This window comes from Salvelinus fontinalis, chromosome 9, assembly GCF_029448725.1.
Source record: "Salvelinus fontinalis isolate EN_2023a chromosome 9, ASM2944872v1, whole genome shotgun sequence".
NCBI classification, from domain to species: Eukaryota; Metazoa; Chordata; class Actinopteri; order Salmoniformes; family Salmonidae; genus Salvelinus; species Salvelinus fontinalis.
The window spans coordinates 13,451,196-13,472,242 of NC_074673.1; the positions used below are offsets into that span (position 1 = coordinate 13,451,196).

The 21,047-nt window shown below is 45.8% G+C and overlaps 1 protein-coding gene across 1 annotated transcript in view; it reads left to right on the top strand.

Moving 5' to 3' along the window:
* Positions 1-20,631, top strand: part of LOC129862095 (hepatocyte growth factor receptor-like) — a 113,208-nt gene extending 92,577 nt beyond the window's left edge. Inside the window, exons 11-21 of the mRNA XM_055933443.1 lie at positions 3,000-3,218; positions 7,120-7,269; positions 9,018-9,174; positions 9,911-10,051; positions 10,600-10,854; positions 12,487-12,567; positions 13,600-13,781; positions 14,299-14,408; positions 14,659-14,824; positions 17,005-17,141; positions 18,253-20,631. Coding sequence (XP_055789418.1) covers positions 3,000-3,218; positions 7,120-7,269; positions 9,018-9,174; positions 9,911-10,051; positions 10,600-10,854; positions 12,487-12,567; positions 13,600-13,781; positions 14,299-14,408; positions 14,659-14,824; positions 17,005-17,141; positions 18,253-18,496 — 1,842 coding nt within the window. The 3' untranslated portion in view covers positions 18,497-20,631. The remainder of the gene's footprint in view (positions 1-2,999; positions 3,219-7,119; positions 7,270-9,017; positions 9,175-9,910; positions 10,052-10,599; positions 10,855-12,486; positions 12,568-13,599; positions 13,782-14,298; positions 14,409-14,658; positions 14,825-17,004; positions 17,142-18,252) is intronic.
* The last annotated feature ends 416 nt before the right edge of the window (positions 20,632-21,047 follow it).

Consider the following 21,047-nt stretch of genomic DNA (forward strand, 5'->3'; position numbering starts at 1 on the left):
TAAAGCTAAGATCATTTGTTCATTGAACTAAAATCACCTGTTCAAAATGACACAACTTAACATCAAAGTACTATCATTTCAAAATGAAATTCACACATTACATCTGAGATGACTGCCTATTCATTTCATTACAATGATCTAACTATCAATTGATACAACTGCTCAAAATGATAAGTAACAGTTATAACTATACTCTTAATGCATTGTTTTATGGAAACTGACAAAACATATTCCATGTTAAGATCATGAAAGTTTCAGAATAACGAGATCCATTGACACCAATACCGTGGAACATTAACCAATTGGACGACATTATCTATGGATGTAATATTTCATCATCATTCTTTATCAGACACTGTTTCTATGGTCCCATGTACCACTTTTCCAGACCATGTTTTCAGATTTGACATTACTGTACACACACTTTATTAGGTACACCTATCTAGTGCTGGGTAGGACCCCCATTTGCCTCCACAACAGCCTGAATTATTCACAGTGTTGTATGTTAAGAGATGCCCTTCTGCACACCACTGTTTTAAACAGCTGTTATTTGAGCATTTGTGGCCTTTCTGTTAGCTTGAATGAGTCTGGACATTGTCCTCTGACCTCTCTCATTAACAAGGTGTTTTTGGCACAGAACTGCCGCTCACTGAATGTGTTTTGTTTATCGCACCATTCTCTGTAAACTCTAGAGACTGTAGTGCATAAAAATCCCAGGACGGCAGCTGTTTCTGAGATGCTGGAATCATTATGTGTGGCATCAACAATCATGCCACGGTCAAATTTGCTTAGATTACGCATCTTGCCCGTTCTAATGTTATGTCGAACAACAACTAAAGCTCTCTACTCTATATACTCTATATATTGAGTTACAGGCAGCCACATTACATTCGCTGTTCGAATGTAACCTTCCTTGATGGGCTAAATCAGGTCTGTAGAGCTGATGGCATGACCTATGTCATTGTGTGGGATAATGTCAGGTTTCACCATGCTCAAATTGACCACCCTGTACTTACCCCCATACTCTCCTTTCTTAAAACCCGATTGAGGAATTTTTCTCCACATGGAGGTGGAAGGTATATGATAGGCGCCCTCACGAACAAGCCACCCTTCTCCAGGCCATGGATGACGCATGCAATGACATCACGGCAGAGCAGTGTCAGACCTGGGTTCGCCATGCCCTAAGATTCTTCCCAAGATGTTTGGCTAATGAAAACATCTATTATTGTGATGTGGATGAGAACCTATGGCCAAATCCACAAGACAGGGTTTATGGAAATATAGAAGTACAGTAATCAATCCTTTGTTTGGCTTTTTACAGTAAGCCAGGTGAGGAACACTGCAGTTGATGTTTTACAGTAAGCCAGGTGAGGAACACTGCAGTTGATGTTTTACAGTAAGCCAGGTGAGGAACACTGCAGTTGATGTTTTACAGTAAGCCAGGTGAGGAACACTGCAGTTGATGTTTTACAGTAAGCCAGGTGAGGAACACTGCAGTTGATGTTTTCACAGTAAGCCAGGTGAGGAACACTGCAGTTGATGTTTTACAGTAAGCCAGGTGAGGAACACTGCAGTTGATGTTTTACAGTAAGCCAGGTGAGGAACACTGCAGTTGATGTTTCACAGTAAGCCAGGTGAGGAACACTGCAGTTGATGTTTTACAGTAAGCCAGGTGAGGAACACTGCAGTTGATGTTTTACAGTAAGCCAGGTGAGGAACACTGCAGTTGATGTTTTACAGTAAGCCAGGTGAGGAACACTGCAGTTGATGTTTCACAGTAAGCCAGGTGAGGAACACTGCAGTTGATGTTTTACAGTAAGCCAGGTGAGGAACACTGCAGTTGATGTTTTACAGTAAGCCAGGTGAGGAACACTGCAGTTGATGTTTTACAGTAAGCCAGGTGAGGAACACTGCAGTTGATGTTTTACAGTAAGCCAGGTGAGGAACACTGCAGTTGATGTTTTACAGTAAGCCAGGTGAGGAACACTGCAGTTGATGTTTTACAGTAAGCCAGGTGAGGAACACTGCAGTTGACGTTTTACTGTAGTTTTTTCTTTTTTGTTGCTAATTATTTTTGCTTTGATTCAAAGAAATCTATGAGTGATTTTATTGTATTTCATCAATACATTTCAGATTTTGTTCAACGATTCCACTGTGTCTGTAGTATTCTCTCTACTAGTCCTTTTACAGTGATGTATTTACGTGTAGTACCATAATGAAACATGTATCACATATTTTGTACTACAATATTTAATGATTGTACGAACAACTACACAGTGAAACTATCGGTATCTTGTGTGTGGGTGATCGAAATTAATGTTCCGATGGTATTTCATGATAAATTAGTTATTTGAACCAATGAGTCTGCAAGTGCAAGGTTTCTTTAAAGATATGAATGCACAATGCAATGTTTTGAACATTGGACAGCCTGTGTTACAAGTGATGACCGTTTTGAGTTTTGTGTCTAGAGTTTTGAAAAATGACCACAAGGTTCTGAAATTAGTGCCAAAGGGATTGTAAAAAACTGTAATAGGTCTTAGTGATGGGAGGCTTTTTGGTTTTAATCCAGGGTGGTATAAACACACTGCTGTTGTGCCCCGGAGCAAGGCACTTAAACCCCACTGCAGCTGTAGATATGGAGCTGTAATGGATAGTTTGTACAACTAGAAAGCGTGTAATATGCCCTGGGATGAAAGCATCTGCCATGTGAAGGATTAGTATGTGTACTTGTTATGTGACAGCAGCGTAAACGCTATAGGCTTTTTTAAAGAGTGTTTCTCTTAACTTGTGGTGTGTGTGTGTATGTATGTGTGTGTGTGTGTGTGTGTGTGTATGTATGTGTGTGTGTGTGTGTGTGTGTGTGTGTGTGTGTGTGTGTGTGTGTGTGTGTGTGTGTGTGTGTGTGTGTGTGTGTGTGTGTGTGTGTGTGTGTGTGTGTGTGTGTGTGTGTGTGTGTAAGCGTGCATGTTACTTATGCTGTGTGAGTGTTCTCCCTCCAGAACTGCATCAAGGGTGAGGACAGGCTGGCCATCCTGTGTACCACCCCGTCCCTGAAGAACCTGGGTCTGCAGACTCCTGTGGTCACCAAGGTGGCGTTCGTCCTGGATGGTTTCTCCACGCCCCAGTTTGACCTGCTCTATGTAGAGGACCCTCGCTTCGAGGACTTTCAGAGACCCACCGTCACATCAAAGGGCAACAAGAGCATTCTGGAGATTAAGGTGAGATGTCAGATCATTGAAATAAATGTAACTTTTCTGTTCTCTAACTGGGTCTCAACTGACCTCCTGAATTGGCTGAATATAACTGGAATTTACTGATAATATTAAGGTGAGATTCCCCCTCGCCCCTCTCCCCACCACCACCTCTTCATTGTAGTGATGACTAGGGTTGGGGTCAGTTCAGTTACCAATGCATCCATTCAGAAACTGAACCCAATTTTGATTCATGCATTGGAAAAATCCTAATTTTAAACAAATGGCACTTAAGAGTTTCTATTCTGGAACAGAGTGTCTGTTGATCTCCTGAATTGGCTAAATTCAAATGGGATTGAACCCTGATTGGAGTTAACAACACCTTGCTCTCCGGCTCACCTCGAGACCGTGAGCTGACTCATCCTCGCCGTCTGAAGTTTGAAGGAAACAATACTGAAACAAAACAGGAAAAGGAGTCCGTTTCTCATCCCCCACAATTCCCTCCCTCACTCCTCTGGCCCCTCTCCTCTGCTCCAAGTATTCTCTCCAACTCACCACATTGTTCCAAGTTCCCGAGGTCAAAGCCCTTGACATAGTAATGGCGGGTTTTGAACATGCAACCCCATTTCTCTGGGTAGAAAAAAGTTTTTTCAAACAATGAAAAAAAAGGAGGCCCTGTGGTCAGTGGCAGCTGTGCGGAGCAGGGCGCACAGGGTCCTTGGCCCAATAGTCTAATCCTCCTCCCTCCTCCCCTCTCTCAGTTGTCTCCCACCCCCCACCAATCACCTTCCCCATCCCAGACAAGCCCCCATGAGCCCCCATTACCCAGGGGACACACATCGCCCTGGGTTACACTGTTACAGGCTACATTTGGGGCCATCTGATATCTTTGCCCCAAAAAGGCCGCTGGTCAGGCTCCTGATAACGTTATTACGACCCTGCCTCACACAGGAAGCGGCGCAGGTCCTAATCCAGGCACTTGTCATCTCCCGTCTGGATTACTGCAACTCGCTGTTGGCTGGGCTCCCTGCCTGTGCCATTAAACCCCTACAACTCATCCAGAACGCCGCAGCCCGTCTGGTGTTCAACCTTCCCAAGTTCTCTCACGTCACCCCGCTCCTCCGCTCTCTCCACTGGCTTCCAGTTGAAGCTCGCATCCGCTACAAGACCATGGTGCTTGCCTACGGAGCTGTGAGGGGAACGGCACCTCAGTACCTTCAGGCTCTGATCAGGCCCTACACCCAAACAAGGGCACTGCGTTCATCCACCTCTGGCCTGCTCGCCTCCCTACCACTGAGGAAGTACAGTTCCCGCTCAGCCCAGTCAAAACTGTTCGCTGCTCTGGCACCCCAATGGTGGAACAAACTCCCTCACGACGCCAGGACAGCGGAGTCAATCACCACCTTCCGGAGACACCTGAAACCCCACCTCTTCAAGGAATACCTAGGATAAAGCAATCCTTCTGCCCCCCCCCCCCCCCCTTAAAAGATCTAGATGCACTATTGTAAAGTGGCTGTTCCACTGGATGTCATAAGGTGAATGCACCAATTTGTAAGCCGCTCTGGATAAGAGCGTCTGCTAAATGACTTAAATGTAAATGTTAAATGTTATTAGTCTTGGCTGGTGTATCACTGCAGATCGCTTTATGAGAGGTTAACAAGCATCTCAACCCAGATTAGCACCACACAGACTTTTCGTTTGGATAGGAGTGGCAGAATTTTTAATAGTTATTCTCCATGGGACATGGTACTTTTAATGTTCCATACCCATGCATTAAATATGTTACAACCTCAGGGTACAGACATCAGATGACAGATTTGTATTGTACGTATTATTCAGTATGCTTTGTATGTGTTCAAATACTGTAGACGTTAGAGTTTGTTCTTGTCTTAGTGGCCCTGGTATGTGTGTATGCGTGCGTGCGTGTGTATGTGTGTATGTGTGTTCACATGCACTGCATTAGTTGACGTGTACTGTAGTGTGGTTTAGGAACAGGTGTGGCCCTGTGTCAAATCTGAAAATCCCAGGATGTCACGCGAGGAATGATCCTCTTTATGGCCTTCTGCTACGCTCATACAGTACAGCCAGGCAGAGTGAGAGGCAACCGAGATGTGTGTGTGTGTGGGGGGGGGGGGGGGGGGGGGGGGGAGAGTAGCCAAGGCAGTCTGTGTGAAAGTGAGATGAATTCTCTATAAATCCTCTCTTCCTGTCAAGAAGAGCCCTCATGGACAAAGGGTTAGTTAGTGTGTATGTAGATGCACAGAGGCTTTTTTTGTCTCTGCTTTTGTCTCTGTCCAGGGCGGTGGGCTCACGAGAACAGTAATGACACCACAACCAAGGCCTCAGTCACTTCCACTCCCAGCATGCATGTCTCTGAGTGGATACTGAAGGACTCACTGAGGATGATGTAGAACTGCATGTGCATATGATCCCTCTCCCTATCTCTCCCTCCTTCTCTCTCCTTCACTCTCCCTCTCTCCTTCTCTCTCCCTCTCTCTTTCTCTCTCCCTATCTCTCCTTCTCTCTCCCTCTCTCCCTCTCTCCCTCTCTCCCTCCACCTCTCCACCTCTCCCTTTCTCCTTCTCTCTCCTTCTCTCTCCTTCTCTCTCCTTATCTCCCTCTCTCTCCTTCTCTCTCCTTCTCTCTCCTTCTCTCTCCTTCTCTCCCCTTCTCTCTCCTTCTCTCTCCTTCTCTCTCCTTCTCTCTCCCTATCTCTCCTTCTCTCTCCTTCTCTCTCCTTCTCTCTCCCTATCTCTCCTTCTCTCTCCTTCTCTCTCCCTCTCTCTCCCTCTCTCTCCCTCTCTCTCCTTCTCTCTCCTTCTCTCTCCTTCTCTCTCCCTCTCTCCTTCTCTCTCCTTCTCTCTCCTTCTCTCTCCCTCTCTCTCCCTCTCTCTCCTTCTCTCTCCTTCTCTCTCCTTCTCTCTCCCTCTCTCCTTCTCTCTCCTTCTCTCTCCTTCTCTCTCCTTCTCTCTCCCTCTCTCCTTCTCTCTCCCTCTCTCTTTCTCTCTCCTTCTCTCTCCCTCTCTCTTTCTCTCTCCCTATCTCTCCTTCACTCTCCCTCTCTCTTTCTCTCTCCCTATCTCTCCTTCTCTCTCCTTCTCTCTCCCTCTCTCTCCCTCTCTCTTTCTCTCTCCCTATCTCTCCCTCTCTCTCCCTCTCTCTCCTTCTCTCTCCTTCTCTCTCCTTCTCTCTCCCTCTCTCCTTCTCTCTCCTTCTCTCTCCTTCTCTCTCCTTCTCTCTCCCTCTCTCCTTCTCTCTCCCTCTCTCTTTCTCTCTCCCTATCGCTCCTTCTCTCTCCTTCTCTCTCCTTCTCTCTCCCTCTCTCCTTCTCTCTCCTTCTCTCTCCTTCTCTCTCCTTCTCTCTCCCTCTCTCCTTCTCTCTCCCTCTCTCTTTCTCTCTCCCTATCGCTCCTTCTCTCTCCTTCTCTCTCCTTCTCTCTCCCTCTCTCTTTCTCTCTCCCTATCTCTCCTTCACTCTCCCTCTCTCTTTCTCTCTCCCTATCTCTCCTTCTCTCTCCTTCTCTCTCCCTCTCTCTCCCTCTCTCTTTCTCTCTCCCCATCTCTCCCTATCTCTCCCTATCTCTCCTTCTCTCTCCTTCTCTCTCCCTCTCTCCCTCTCTCCCTCCACCTCTCCACCTCTCCCTTTCTCCTTCTCTCTCCTTCTCTCTCCTTATCTCCCTCTCTCTCCTTCTCTCCCCTTCTCTCTCCTTCTCTCTCCTTCTCTCTCCTTCTCTCTCCCTATCTCTCCTTCTCTCTCCTTCTCTCTCCCTCTCTCTCCTTCTCTCTCCTTCTCTCTCCCTCTCTCCTTCTCTCTCCTTCTCTCTCCTTCTCTCTCCCTCTCTCCTTCTCTCTCCTTCTCTCTCCTTCTCTCTCCTTCTCTCTCCTTCTCTCTGCTTCTCTCTCCCTCTCTCCCTTTCTCCCTCTCCAGGTGCCAGGCCGTGTGGATGTGGAGGCGATGAAGGGGGAGGTGCTAAAGGTGTCTAACAGGACCTGTGAGAGCGTAACTGTGGTGGGGAACACTCTGGAGTGTACTGTCCCCATGGAGCTATGGGACGCAACCAACGAATTGGAGGTGGAGGTGAGGACACAGACAGAGAGAAAGAGAGAGAGAAAAAAAGAGAGAGAGAGAAACACACATACACAGACACTGACACAAAAACACAGACTCCCTTCCAACCAAACTTTCAATCAACACTTCCAAACTAGCTCCATGAACTTCCCACTGAGTCCCCTCATCACTCCTAGTTAGACATGGATGAGACCACCCTACCTTCCCTTGGCTTTCTGAGCTCTCCACTTCACTTGAGACAGCCCCTTGTCTACAGAGACCACTACAGACAGCTATAGACCCCCCCAGTCTAGCAGACCCACTCCACAGCTCAATAAAAGCCTTATTGGGCTGCCACTGCATCCATACAGAGGGCTCTGTGTGTGGTGTGTGTGTGCGTGTGTGCGTGTGTGCGTGCATGTGTGTGTGTGTGTGTGTGTGTATCCTAAGTGTGCCCATTGACAGATTGACTGATGTCAGAACACCAGTGGGCAGTTCCTGCTTTGATAGATCATACAGTAGTTTACATCGTTCTGTTGTCTGACATTTTATTACCACAGTCACTAGCCAGGAAAATGTACAGATAACACCGTATTCCATCATCACCCTGAACGTTACCGGAATGTTCAACTCAGTCTTCCAATATCTCACACACAGTAGTCTCACCCAAATAGTATGTCATTGACTTAAAACTGCTTAGAAATGTCATAACAATACATTGTTAACCATAAACCTTTGACTTTCCACATTGTCTTTAATGGACGTGATTCAACCACAGAACGTTAAAGCAACATGGAGCAGAAGACAGGGCCGTTTCATAATGATATAATTCAGGTCGGTAAAGGCAGAGGAACATGGAGCAGAAGACAGGGCCGTTTCATATTGATATAATTCAGGTCGGTAAAGGCAGAGGAACATGGAGCTTCAGGCACAATCAGCTGCAGCTCTCTCTAGAGAGGGGTCAGGCAATATCCCTAGACCCCCTAGCATCTGTCCCTGGCTGTCCACACTGACACACCAGTAGGCCACACCCAGGCAGCCCCAGACAGAGCCAGACAGAGCCAGACAGCCCCAGACAGAGCCAGACAGCCCCAGACAGAGACAGACAGCCCCAGACAGAGAAAGACAGAGCCAGACAGCCCCAGACAGAGCCAGACAGCCCCAGACATAGCCAGACAGCCCCAGACAGCCCCAGACATAGCAAGACAGAGCCAGAAAGAGCCAGACAGACCCAGACAGACCCAGACAGCCCCAGACAGAGCCAGACAGACCCAGACAGAGACAGACAGCCCCAGACAGACCCAGGCAGAGCCAGACAGATACAGACAGAGCCAGGCAGCCCCAGACAGAGCCAGGCAGCCCCAGACAGAGCCAGACAAGCCCCCCTGACACACACACCGTCTCCAGCTCATTTCTCCCAAACCTAATAATGGTAAAAGCAATATCTATGATCCAATCTGTACTCCGTCTGTGGCTCACGCCACTCCACATGTAAGAGAGAGAGAGAGAGAGAGTGAGAGAGAGAGAGAGAGAGAGTGTGTGCGTGCGTGCGTGCGTGCGTGCGTGCGTGCGTGCGTGCGTGTGTGTGTGCTCATCAGTTTAACCCCTAGAATGGAATTGGAGTTTTCCAACACACACACCATAAAAAATGTATTATCTAGAATGTAGTTGTACATCTCACTCACTGTTCTCCTCTCCTCTGTCTGTCTGTCTGTCTGTCTGTCTGTCTGTCTGTCTGTCTGTCTGTCTGTCTGTGTGTGTGTGTATTATGTGTGTAGTGGCGTCAGGCGTCGTCCTCAGTGAGTCTGGGCAGGGTGATGTTGGCCCATGAGCAGGACTACAGAGGGCTGCTAGCTGGCTGTGTGTGTGTCAGTCTGCTGCTGCTGATGTTGCTCACTCTGTTCCTCTGGAAAAGGAGGAACAAACACATTGACGGTATGTCAGTTTGTGTTATTTTGTGATATATTTTCAACTGTGTGTGTGTGCGTGTGCATGTGTGTGTGCATGTTTGCCCGCCTCTTACTGGCTGTGGGATTGTGAGGTGTGGAGCTGATGGGAGCACTGGTGGAGCGCTCTATCCTTCTCCTTCAATGACTGTGTTCTCTCTCTCTCTCTCTCTCTCCCTCTGCTACTGCCTCCCTCCTCCTCTCCCTTTCTCTGTCCCCTCCCTCCCCCTGTACCCCATCTCTCTTTCTCTCTCCCCCCTCTCTGCCACCCCACTCTCTTCCCTACATCCAATCCTCTCCTTTTCTCTATTTATCCCTCCTACCACCTCTCCTCCTCTCTCTCATCTCCCTCCTCCTCTCCCTCCTCCCCTCTCTCCTCCTCTCTCTCTCTCTCCCTCCTCTTCCTCCTCCTCTCCATTCTCTCTCTCTCCCTCCTCTCTCCTTCTCTCTCTCCTTCTCTCCCTTTTTCTCTCTCTCCTCCTCTCTCTCTCTCCCTCCTCCTCTCTATCCTCCTCTCCCTCCTCTTCTCTCTCTCCTCCTCTCCTCCTCTCCCTCCTCCTCTCTCTCCTCCTCTCTCTCCTCCTCTCCCTCGTCCTCTCCCTCCTCCCTCTCCTCCTCTCTCTCTCTCTACTCTCTCTCTCTCCTCCTCTCTCTCTCTCCTCCTCTCTCTCTCTCTCCTCCTCTCTCTCCTCCTCTCTCTCCTCCTCTCTATCTCTGGTCTCCAGATCTGGCTGAGGGTAAGGTTTGGTATGACGGCAGGGCTCACATTCAGCACTTGGATATGTTGGCTAACGCCCGGAGCGTCAGCCCCACTAACGAAATGGTGTCCCACGAGTCTTTGGACTATAGAACCACCCTGCCGGAGGGTACGTTTCCTGACACTACACCACTGGAGCGGTTACTCTGACCCTAAAAACTAACACTAACCCTGTACTAACAACACCTGCCTTTCTTAACCTTAACCTCTAACCTCTAAATAGATGGCCATCTAACTCTGTGTTGACTGTTTTTTTATTCTTTGCTTCATACCTGATGCCTATTCAGACCTGGGAAATCAATGACATTAATGTATCGATGGAGGTGAAAACCAGAAGGCACTCCAACATCCAAGAACTAGAGTTTCCCATCCCTGCCTGCTCCTCTTTCAAAATAACCCTCACGTTTTCACTCATGCAAACTCATTTGCCCTCCCCTGCTTCCCTTCTCCCCCCAATGACATAAAGAGAAACTACCTTTCTCAATTTTCTCAATCTTCCTGTAATGGGCAGGTCTCAGGTTCTCTCTCTTCCTTTCTGTAACCATGACTCTCTCTTTCTCCGACCTTTCTCTCTGGCATCACTCTGTGATCATGTGACCTATGTTGACCTCTAACCCTGACCCCTGTAGTAATTGACCTTTGGCTATATTGTTTCAGACCAGGGCGTGGAGAGGCCAGAGTCATGCAGGGGGGCTCCCCCTATCTACGGGAGCCATGGGGAGCTGCTGTCCCCCAGATTGGGGCTCGGAGGCATGGGTCTGGGGGCAGAGGGGGAGCTGGTGTCCCCTCTCCTGTCGGCCCCGGTCCACATCGACCCGTCCCAGCTGCACCCGGACCTCCTGAAGGAGGTTCAACATGTGGTCATCGCCAGAGAACATCTGCTGTTATATTTTAACCAGGTCATCGGCAGAGGTCAGTGGGATGATCATACACGTGTATATACTGTACACACTTCTGATACATGAACACATACACAGGTACAGTGCACGCAAAGACTCCCACATCCATGTACACGCACGCACGCGCGCAGACGCACGCACGCACGCACGCACGCACGCACACACACACACACACACACACACACACACACACACACACATTACCCTAACACAGACTCAGACACACTTATAAAGCCATTAGGGAACCTGTAGGTCTCTCAAACATATCAGAATCCATCTCCATAGGGGATACACCTAAATACACTTTAGAATCACCTTGTAAGAGCTTAATGACCAACATTATAAAACCACCAAGTTGGACATCCAGACATAAACAATCACCAGACATTATATTGTGGTCACCAAGTGGGGTGTTCACTACTTCACTATATCACTATATTAGTTTGAAGGAGAAAGGCCTTTCTCTGTTATTAACATCCCCACAATGTTCGGGGACAATGCTCCCAAAAACTGCCTCCTCCCCCTTAGCTCAACCCTCGGGGAAGCCTAGGGATTCCGAAAGAAGAATTATGGGGTGGGGTGATTTGTACCCGGGTAGCATTGCAGGCTCCATTGTTGATCCGTGTGGTGTAAGCTGAGCCGTCTTTGGATCTGCAGGGATTGTGATGGGAGAACGCCTCAGAGAGTTCTCTACGCTCCTCTAGCTTTAATACCCCAACACCCCTGCAAAGCTGCACTGAACCCTCTCGACCACATATAATTCAATAAGGGCCACGGTAACTCAGAGCTGAGATAGGGGGAGATATAGCCTCCCACTGCTATGGTTACTACTATAGGGTGCTGTATGAATGGCCCTCCAGTAAAGGGTTATAGAAGTCACCTAGGCTTCAACCAGTGGTGGGAAAAGTACACAATTGTCATACTTAGCATGCAGAATAGTCATACTTATCATGCACAATTGCCAGTAAAATACTACTTGAGTAAAAGTTGAAGTATTTGTTTTTAAATATACTTAAGTATCAAAAGTAAAAGTACAAATCATGTAAAATTCCAGACGGCACAATTTTTTTGCTTTTCTAATTTACAGATGGCCAGGTGCACACTCCAACTCAGACATCATTTACAAATTAAGCATTTGTGTTTAGTGAGTCCACCAGATCAGAAGCAGTAGGCATGACCAGAGATGTGCTGTTGATAAGTGTGTGAATTGGACAATTTTCCTCTGCTGCTAAGCATTCAAAATGTAATGAGTACTTTTGGGTGTCAGGTAAAATGTATGGAGTAAAAAGTACATTATTTTCTTTAAGAATGTAGTGGAATAAAAGTAAAAGTTGTCAAAAATATAAATAGTAAAGTACAGATACCCCAAAAAACGTCTTAAGTTGTACTTTAAATTAATTTTACTTTACACCACTGGCTTCAACAAAGGGAAATCTTGCTTTTCTGAGTGACTGACTGCTCCATTGACATGCCTCCAAATGACTTAATGGTCTAGAGAATTGGGTGCTTAATCCTCGTGAGCATAGTTCATAAACACACAAATAGTTTTGGTATCAAGGATTCCTCAGTGTAAAGTGTGCATTGTCTAACATCAAGCACTCAGGTTGTTGCTTATTTGACACCCTCTTTATTCTTCTTCATACAGGGCACTTTGGCTGTGTGTTCCACGGTACCTTGTTGGAGGCTGACGGACAGAAGCAGCACTGTGCCATCAAGTCTCTCAACCGTGAGTACTGCATGACCACAAAGGCACAGTTCACCCCGTCAGTGTTCCTTCAAATCTCATTGCTCTGATATGTCACCACACAACGCAACGCCGCAACAACGTTAGAGAGCTTATCTCATCTCTTGAACGTGCCATGGCAGTGTGTCCTGCGGAAGGAGGATTGAGATGGATTGGCTCCTGGTGGTGAGGATGACATTACCCTGAGAGATGAATGTCCTAGATAAGTCTTCCACAAGGCTTCGGGAAGCTCTGCCGCTAGGCTGGTGGTAACCCATAGCGATAGAGGGTTACCACTGCCTTGTTCTCTGAGCCTTGGCCTTCTCATTGAGTTTACATTGACCTAAAGTTCCCCAGGGAGCTTTAAAGAAAATAAAGACGTTCCCCAGGGAACTTTGTCACTGTCATGGAAAAGGCACATGGTTTGGAGAATATTGTAGGTGATGTCACCATGTTGTTTATGCAGTAGGCAGATAGTTCTTAACATCCAGCTTCACAGCCTTGTTTTCTTAGATATTCTTTGATCTTTCTTTTACTCAGCACTAAATGACGAGTCATACTTCTTTGCTTCTGTGTGTGTCGTCATCTGGTAGTTACAGTGAAAGGGCAATCAGACGTTTTATCTTAGCTAAATGAGATTCTGTTTCAAACGAGATTAGAAGAGAAGGGGAGGGGGAAAGAGCAGTGACACCAGGAGCACTGATTCGATTGGATACTGGGAGTGTGTAGCAGTAACCTATAGGTTTGGGGTAGGGTCACAGTCCCTATGCTCAGACAGCCTGGAGACTGGCTCCTCATGGGCTCCTAACAGTGGTATACAGTATAACTCAGGTTTAGATGGCACAACGGTAAAGAGATAGAGGTTTATGGCTTGATGGCCTGTTTTTGTTTGCGTTTCTGTTGGTGGTCCATCTAACAGCACATGATTAAACTTTAATGTCAGGTTGTTGTGAAACAGAATGTCTTCTCTTCTCAACAACTTAAATAAATGCAATAAATAAATAAACAATGCTTTAATATCTTGCTGTGTTTCAGGGATTACTGACCTGGAGGAGGTGTCTCAGTTCCTGAAGGAGGGGATCATCATGAAGGACTTCAGCCACCCCAACGTGTTGTCTCTCCTGGGGATCTGTCTGCCCCCTGAGGGCTCTCCTCTGGTGGTGCTGCCATACATGAAGCACGGAGACCTCAGGAACTTCATACGGGACGAGACGCACGTAAGATGCACACACACATACACAAACTCTAGTCATACAATCACCTTTATAAGTCAAATTGTTTTGTCTGTAATAATGACTGATTTAGGCCATTGCAACTGAAACATTGTATATTTAAGTACAGGAATAAAGCATAGGACCAGCATATACTGTAGAGATGTGGGGTCTTCATTTGATCACCCTGTTGCAGGAAATGTCATGCACAGCAGACATGCAAACTTGTAGTGTATTCAAGGTTTAAAAGGCTTGTAAAGTTTAATTTCCACTTAAAATGTTCAGACTTGAATTCCCCTACCAAAAATGTATCAACCCCTACAAAAATGACAATTAATTATAATCCACACAATACTTCACATTTACTGTTGCTATAGGATTATTTTCCTGATGTGAGAAACTGGTCAAATTAAAATCCTACATCTGTATCGCATGCAGGCTATTCAGTCTTTTTTGGCCTAGCACCAGTGGATACATTTGGGATGTGCATATCACCGAAACACACCCGTCCTTGTTTCCCCAGAACCCAACAGTGAAGGACCTGATGGGCTTTGGTGTGCAGGTGGCCAGGGGCATGGAGTATCTGGCCAGCAAGAAGTTTGTCCACAGAGACCTAGCTGCCAGGAACTGCATGTAAGATCTGGAACCAACTGTCAAATGCAATCTCAGACAGTCAGTGTATGGAAGTGTAGTCACCATTGTAGTGAGAGCTAACGCATTGTCATGCCATACAGTCATGCATACTTTGAGATGTTTTGCTCCAACCATTATAGGTTAATAACTCTAGTAAGAATGTCTGAAACCAACATGGCTGCCAGTTTCCCCTAGCTCTGTAAATCTCCAGTAAGGCTGTGGTTGAAGTCGTCTCTCTCTCCTCTGCTAGGCTGGATGAGAGCTACACAGTGAAGGTGGCAGACTTTGGCCTGGCCAGGGATGTGTATGAAAAGGAGTACTACAGCATCCACAGCAAGAGTGGAGTCAAACTACCGGTCAAGTGGATGGCCCTGGAGAGCCTGCAGACACACAAGTTCACCCCCAAGTCAGATGTGGTGAGAGCCTAGACACACACACACACACACATGCAGACATGCATGTACACACACCATTATCCACTTATTAATTCACTTATAGTTAAGTGATAATGCTCGAGAAGCCAGTGTTTGGAGGATATATTGTCTTGGACCGGCAAACCGTGCCAACATATCCTCAAACACCGGCTTAGAGGACATTATCACTTTTCATTAATTTTCATTAATTTATACATACCATTTCATCCTTCCATGTGATATAGTCCTGACACAAATCAAGGGCTGCTACCCAAGCCAGCTGGTCGTTCGTTCTATCGGTTAGGTTGCCAGAGATGCAAACCGGTCGTGAAGTCTTTTGGTTCTATATCAATGGACGCGACCCAGTCGTTCATTCTAAATGTTCCCCCTTGCTTGCTGGCTAGCCAACTACGGATAACACAGTCACTTCAAACAATGAAGAAAAAATAACAGCAAAGTAGCTGCATTTGCATTTGTTTAAGATGTTTTCTGGTGACATTTATTTGGATACATTCACAACAATGAGCTGATGATGCCGATTTTGCCTGGCATCGGAAATGTGCTCTCTCATCAGGACACTGTTCAGAGGACAGTGTCCTGTGTAGGCTCTCACCACATCTGACTTGGGGGTGAACTTGTGTGTCTAGCCAACAACACAGCTAACACAAGCACTTCAAACTGAAACTGGAAAGACTGCAAACTAGCTACATTTAGTTTCGTTTGACCTGTTTTTCTAGTCTAACCAAATGCTAGTCTAAAAGAAATTAGAAATTATATCTCAATGCCTTTTTCCAGTGTAGATAAAGTTTATAAATTGCCTGGTTGAGCTGATGAGACAGTCAATTGCGCCGTGAGATGGAACAGTGAATAGGCATTTCAACGTCATAGCCTTAGCCGGTGGTTACTTGTGGAATTGACACTGGCTGGAACACACACACACACACACACACACACACACACACACACACACACACACACACACACACACACACACACACACACACACACACACACACACACACACACACACACACACACACACAGAAACGCACACAGTATCGATGAGAACCTATGATAATAAGCATCAACCTTAATCTGGCCTGCTACCCTCTCAACCCCACTCCTTCTTAACAAACCACCAGGCTTACTGTTTAATCTCTGGTTAATGTACAGGGTTAGCTTGTCTCTGCTACAGTTTCTGTTTATAGGGCTAGCTTGTCTCTGTTACAGTTTCTGTTTACAGGGCTAGCTTGTCTCTGTTACAGTTTCTGTTTACAGGGCTAGCTTGTCTCTGTTACAGTTTCTGTTTATAGGGCTAGCTTGTCTCTGCTACAGTTTCTGTTTATAGGGCTAGCTTGTCTCTGTTACAGTTTCTGTTTATAGGGTTAGCTTGTCTCTGTTACAGTTTCTGTTTATAGGGTTAGCTTGTCTCTGCTACAGTTTCTGTTTATAGGGCTAGCTTGTCTCTGTTACAGTTTCTGTTTATAGGGTTAGCTTGTCTCTGTTACAGTTTCTGTTTATAGGGTTAGCTTGTCTCTGCTACAGTTTCTGTTTATAGGGTTAGCTTGTCTCTGTTACAGTTTCTGTTTATAGGGTTAGCTTGTCTCTGTTACAGTTTCTGTTTATAGGGCTAGCTTGTCTCTGCTACAGTTTCTGTTTATAGGGTTAGCTTGTCTCTGTTACAGTTTCTGTTTATAGGGTTAGCTTGTCTCTGCTACAGTTTCTGTTTATAGGGTTAGCTTGTCTGCTACAGTTTCTGTTTATAGGGCTAGCTTGTCTCTGCTACAGTTTCTGTTTATAGGGCTAGCTTGTCTATGCTACAGTTTTTGTTTATAGGGTTAGCTTGTCTCTGTTACAGTTTCTACCTCTATAACTCTATTATTTCACAAACCTTAGCTGCATTTAACACTCCTCCTATCTGTCTGCTCTTTTCAATGAAGGCCGGAAATATGGAAAATATGTTCATTAGGACTGGGGTTGTGTCCGGAATGGCACCCTCTACCCTATATAGTGTGCCACTTTTGATCAGGACTCATAGGGCTCATAGGACTCATAGGGCTCATAGGGCTCTGGTCAAAAGTAGCTAATTTTATAGGAAATAGGGTGCCATTTCAGACACAGCCTGTAAAGTACTGTGATGTGATCTGATGTGTTATTGGTCCATTTGGTGTTCCGTGTTTCAGTGGTCGTTTGGCGTGTTGCTATGGGAACTGATGACCCGGGGAGCCCCGCCTTACTCGGACGTCAACTCTTTCGACATCACAGTGTTCCTACTGCAGGGGAGACGCCTGCTGCAGCCAGAGTTCTGCCCCGACGCACTGTGAGTAGTGCAAACACATGACACACACACAGACACACACACAGACAGTACACACACAATCTTGCACACACACAAACACACATACATGTACACTCTTCAAGCTTATACCCAACCACTCCCAGATATAAGACAGATGATTTTATGAATAAAAGTGAACACACACTCCGCTGTCCTTCACCTTGACCAATGTACATAGAAGCATGGCTCAGTGCTTCTCATTGTTAGAGACATTGAGATGAACAGAGGCCCATTGTTAACTTAGGTACTGCATGGAGAGAAGGACAGATATGCAGACAGGGAGAGAGAGAGACAGACAGGAAGAGGGAGGGAGGGAGGGAGGGAGGGAGGGAGGGAGGGAGGGAGGGAGGGAGGGAGGGAGGGAGGGAGGGAGGGAGGGAGGGAGGGAGGGAGGGGCAGACAGTGGACAGGGGAGAGACCAACAGAGAGGGAATAGAGAGAGACAGAGAGAGACACCGACAGGGAGAGATGGGCAGATATGCAGACAGAGGAAGGGGGAGAGACAGACATAGAGGAAAGAGATAATATTTATACATATATATATAGAGACAGAGAGTGAGAGGGAATAGAAAGAGAGAGAGGGAGAGATGGGGAGAAAGGGAGAGAGATAGAGAGAGAGAGGGAATAGGGAGAGAGAGAGAGAGAGAGAGAGAGAGAGAGAGAGAGAGAGAGAGAGAGAGAGAGAGAGAGAGAGAGAGAGAGAGAGAGAGAGAGAGAGAGAGAGAGCTATGTAAACTATAAAGCATGTACAACTACTGAAGCTGAATGTTTAGAAAGGGCACTATAGAGTGAAATCCTCCCTATCTTACCCAGTATTTGGACAACATTAGGTTTTTAATGGAGGATGTAGATCATAATGCAGATTCAACCAAGTGGAGCACGAAACAGAACAATCCATAACAACTCATGAGTCTATTCATGAACATTGACAGACAGAGAATATTTCCATAATTAATGTTGCCCTGTAACAAAACTGTCAAACTTAATATGGCTAGTGGCTACTAAACACCTAAGTAAGCAAAATATATATACCTAAAAACTATATTTCATGTGCATTTAATCTTAACCCCCTCCACTAAATCCCACCCCCCAGGTATAACGTGATGGTTGAGTGCTGGCACCCTAGACCAGAGCAGAGGCCTACCTTCTCAGAGCTGGTGTCCCGTATCAAGTCCATCTTCTCCAGCTTCAGTGGAGAGCACTACATACTTCTCAACACCACCTATGTCAACATCGACAAGATGACCCCCTATCCCTCACTCATTTCCTACTCCTCATCCTCGTCCTCTTCCTCCACCCGTCAGGGCCACCCTCTGGAGCGAGACTGCTGCACCTGATGGGAGGTGGGGGATGGGGGTGGAGAGAGAGAGAGAGAGAGAGAGAGAGAGAGAGAGAGAGAGAGAGAGAGAGAGAGAGAGAGAGAGAGAGAGAGAGAGAGAGAGAGAGAGAGAGAGAGACAGGGAGAGACAGGGAGAGACAGGGAGAGACAGGGAGAGAGAGAGAAGAAAAGAGTGATGGAAGATGAAAGGAGGAGAGGAAAAATAATGAGCTTGACAGAGAGAAAGAAAGAGGGAGTAAATAGTGGGCTTGAGGTGGTGAAGACTTTGGGTCGCTGGAGAACTAGTGTATGTGACTGACAGACAGACACTGGACAAACTCGTTGACTGAGAAAAGAAAGTTTGAGGATACTGACCTGTGCCGTGCATTCAGTACATGTGTAATGTGTATATATACTGACCGATGAGTGACAACCAACCTAACAGGCATCACTGTACGCTTGAGGCATGTATGAACTGTGAGGATGACCTTGGTCTGCCTCTGCTCGACAACCTAGAACTTGCTCTAAAATCTCTAATGACCTTTGACCCTGGTATGACCCTGGAGCCTGAGTTCAGGAGGTCAGGCCTCTTGTCTCTATCACAGACAACTTGGAGACATGGGAGAACCTTTTCAAATAACAAAGCCTAAAGAAGCACATTGTGTATATGAAGTACAAGTGAAGCGCCCACGATTTGAACGATTCCCTTCCCCAACGAGGGGACCGGTGGATTTTGGAGAAATTTCTGCTTGTTACTGGGTGGCATGTGCTTAGAGATAAGGCGAAGTGCCAGGCTCCAGCTGTTCTTTTTCTCTATGTCAATGAAAGGTGGTGTATTGTAAAGCAACATGTTACACCTTCTTCCTCCGCACTGTCACTGAATGCCCCTCTCCTCCCACTTCTCCTTGCATTCCTCCCTCCAAGCTCCCTGCACACCGGGACTAAAGGAAGACAAAAGATGCCTGCTTTGTCATTACAATGTGTGCTCCAGCCTCCAGGTGATGTTCTCAATAACCGAGGTGGTGCAGAGTAGCTGGCAAGAGGACCAATCTGCTACCCGGCCCGTGCGGTGTGTAGCAGCTACACTGGATACTTCTTATAGTGTAATAATCTTTGATGATTCCCTTTTGATGTGCTTCGTTTTAAATGTCTCGCTGCTTTGTTGCCGTGAGTGACTCACCTATTAGTAATCTGCAGATGTTTCCCAGTTGAAAAGTGTTTTTTATTTTATTTTGGTAGGTAACACTGACTTGAAACAGCCTGTCATAATGTCTACATGGCATGTGTTATAACGGTTTGTGAAAGCTCAGCCTGAAAACGAACGCAATCATTTTGACTTCAGAGAGTCAAATGGGGGAAATTGGAGACACGTTTGAACGTTTGATGCTTTTGGGCATCATAATAATAGTGTTATGTCAGTTGAGAAAAGTACTTTTACTGTCAATCATGATAGTATTCGTACAATAGCTATGTCAGCATTTTGAAAGACCACTTCAATGTTAAAACGTTACCATTTTGCCTTTCCTTTGTGAAGCGTTTGGCTTTTTACTATGACTGCTGTGATGTAATTAGTGATCAGGCCAGCAATGGACAGATATGAATGTTTGTTAAAATAAATGTTAAAAATGCTGTACTATATTTTTTAGAATGCCTTTATGATGAAAATGAGCCTCAATCAATATTGGTCCAATGGAATGCCATAACTGAACAGTGGTGCCACAATAATGAACAAGTCCACTAAACTAAACTTTAATGAACCACTGCCTTTTGTACAAAATGATATTAAAGGGATAGCACCTTTGTGGATGTGTCTTCTATATGTAGGATTTAACTGGTAACCGTGTGTATATATACTTTATGACAGGTGACCGTTGTAGGTACAACACAGTACAAACAAACTAAAGATACTGTACATTGAGCAACTGGAGCTAGCAGGTTCACCTCCTTCACTATAGACTTCTATGTTTTCTATTGGGAACTAAATGGCTTGTAAATCCATGAATTGGTCCATGTTTCTCACTGTCTGTGCAGTGTGAGTGTCTGTATGCGCACTGTTACGGGTTCGTCTATGAAAATAATGATGGTACATATGTTGTTACGTCGTTATGCCTACTGACAGTCTCAGTGTAATAAAGCTATATTATCAGTGTGAAATATCTTATCATTGTCTGTATGTACATCCTTTAGTTTACCAGGCAAAGTAAATCTCTATTTACAAGGGTGACCTGACGGTGACATTCTGCTGTCATTCTGATCTAAGAATATTACTCCTGCTTATTATGAAGAACAAATACATCTGTTTAACTTTGGTGTAAACTAAAGGAGTGTGTTTAGAATTATTTTTGTTGTATTAATGCTATTTAATCTCTCCTCAGACTAATATTATTCTGTTTGTCCTGTGGGTACCTTTGCCACTGTTCCACCCCTTATGTGTTGCGCTGTCATGGTGAATTGTAACAGAATGGTGTCGTTATAATGACTATCTTACATCATCTACCTATAGGATGCATTTCGTAATATCTGTCAACTAAGGAGTCAAGGGGTTTCAGTTTCATTTATTTAACTTTTGC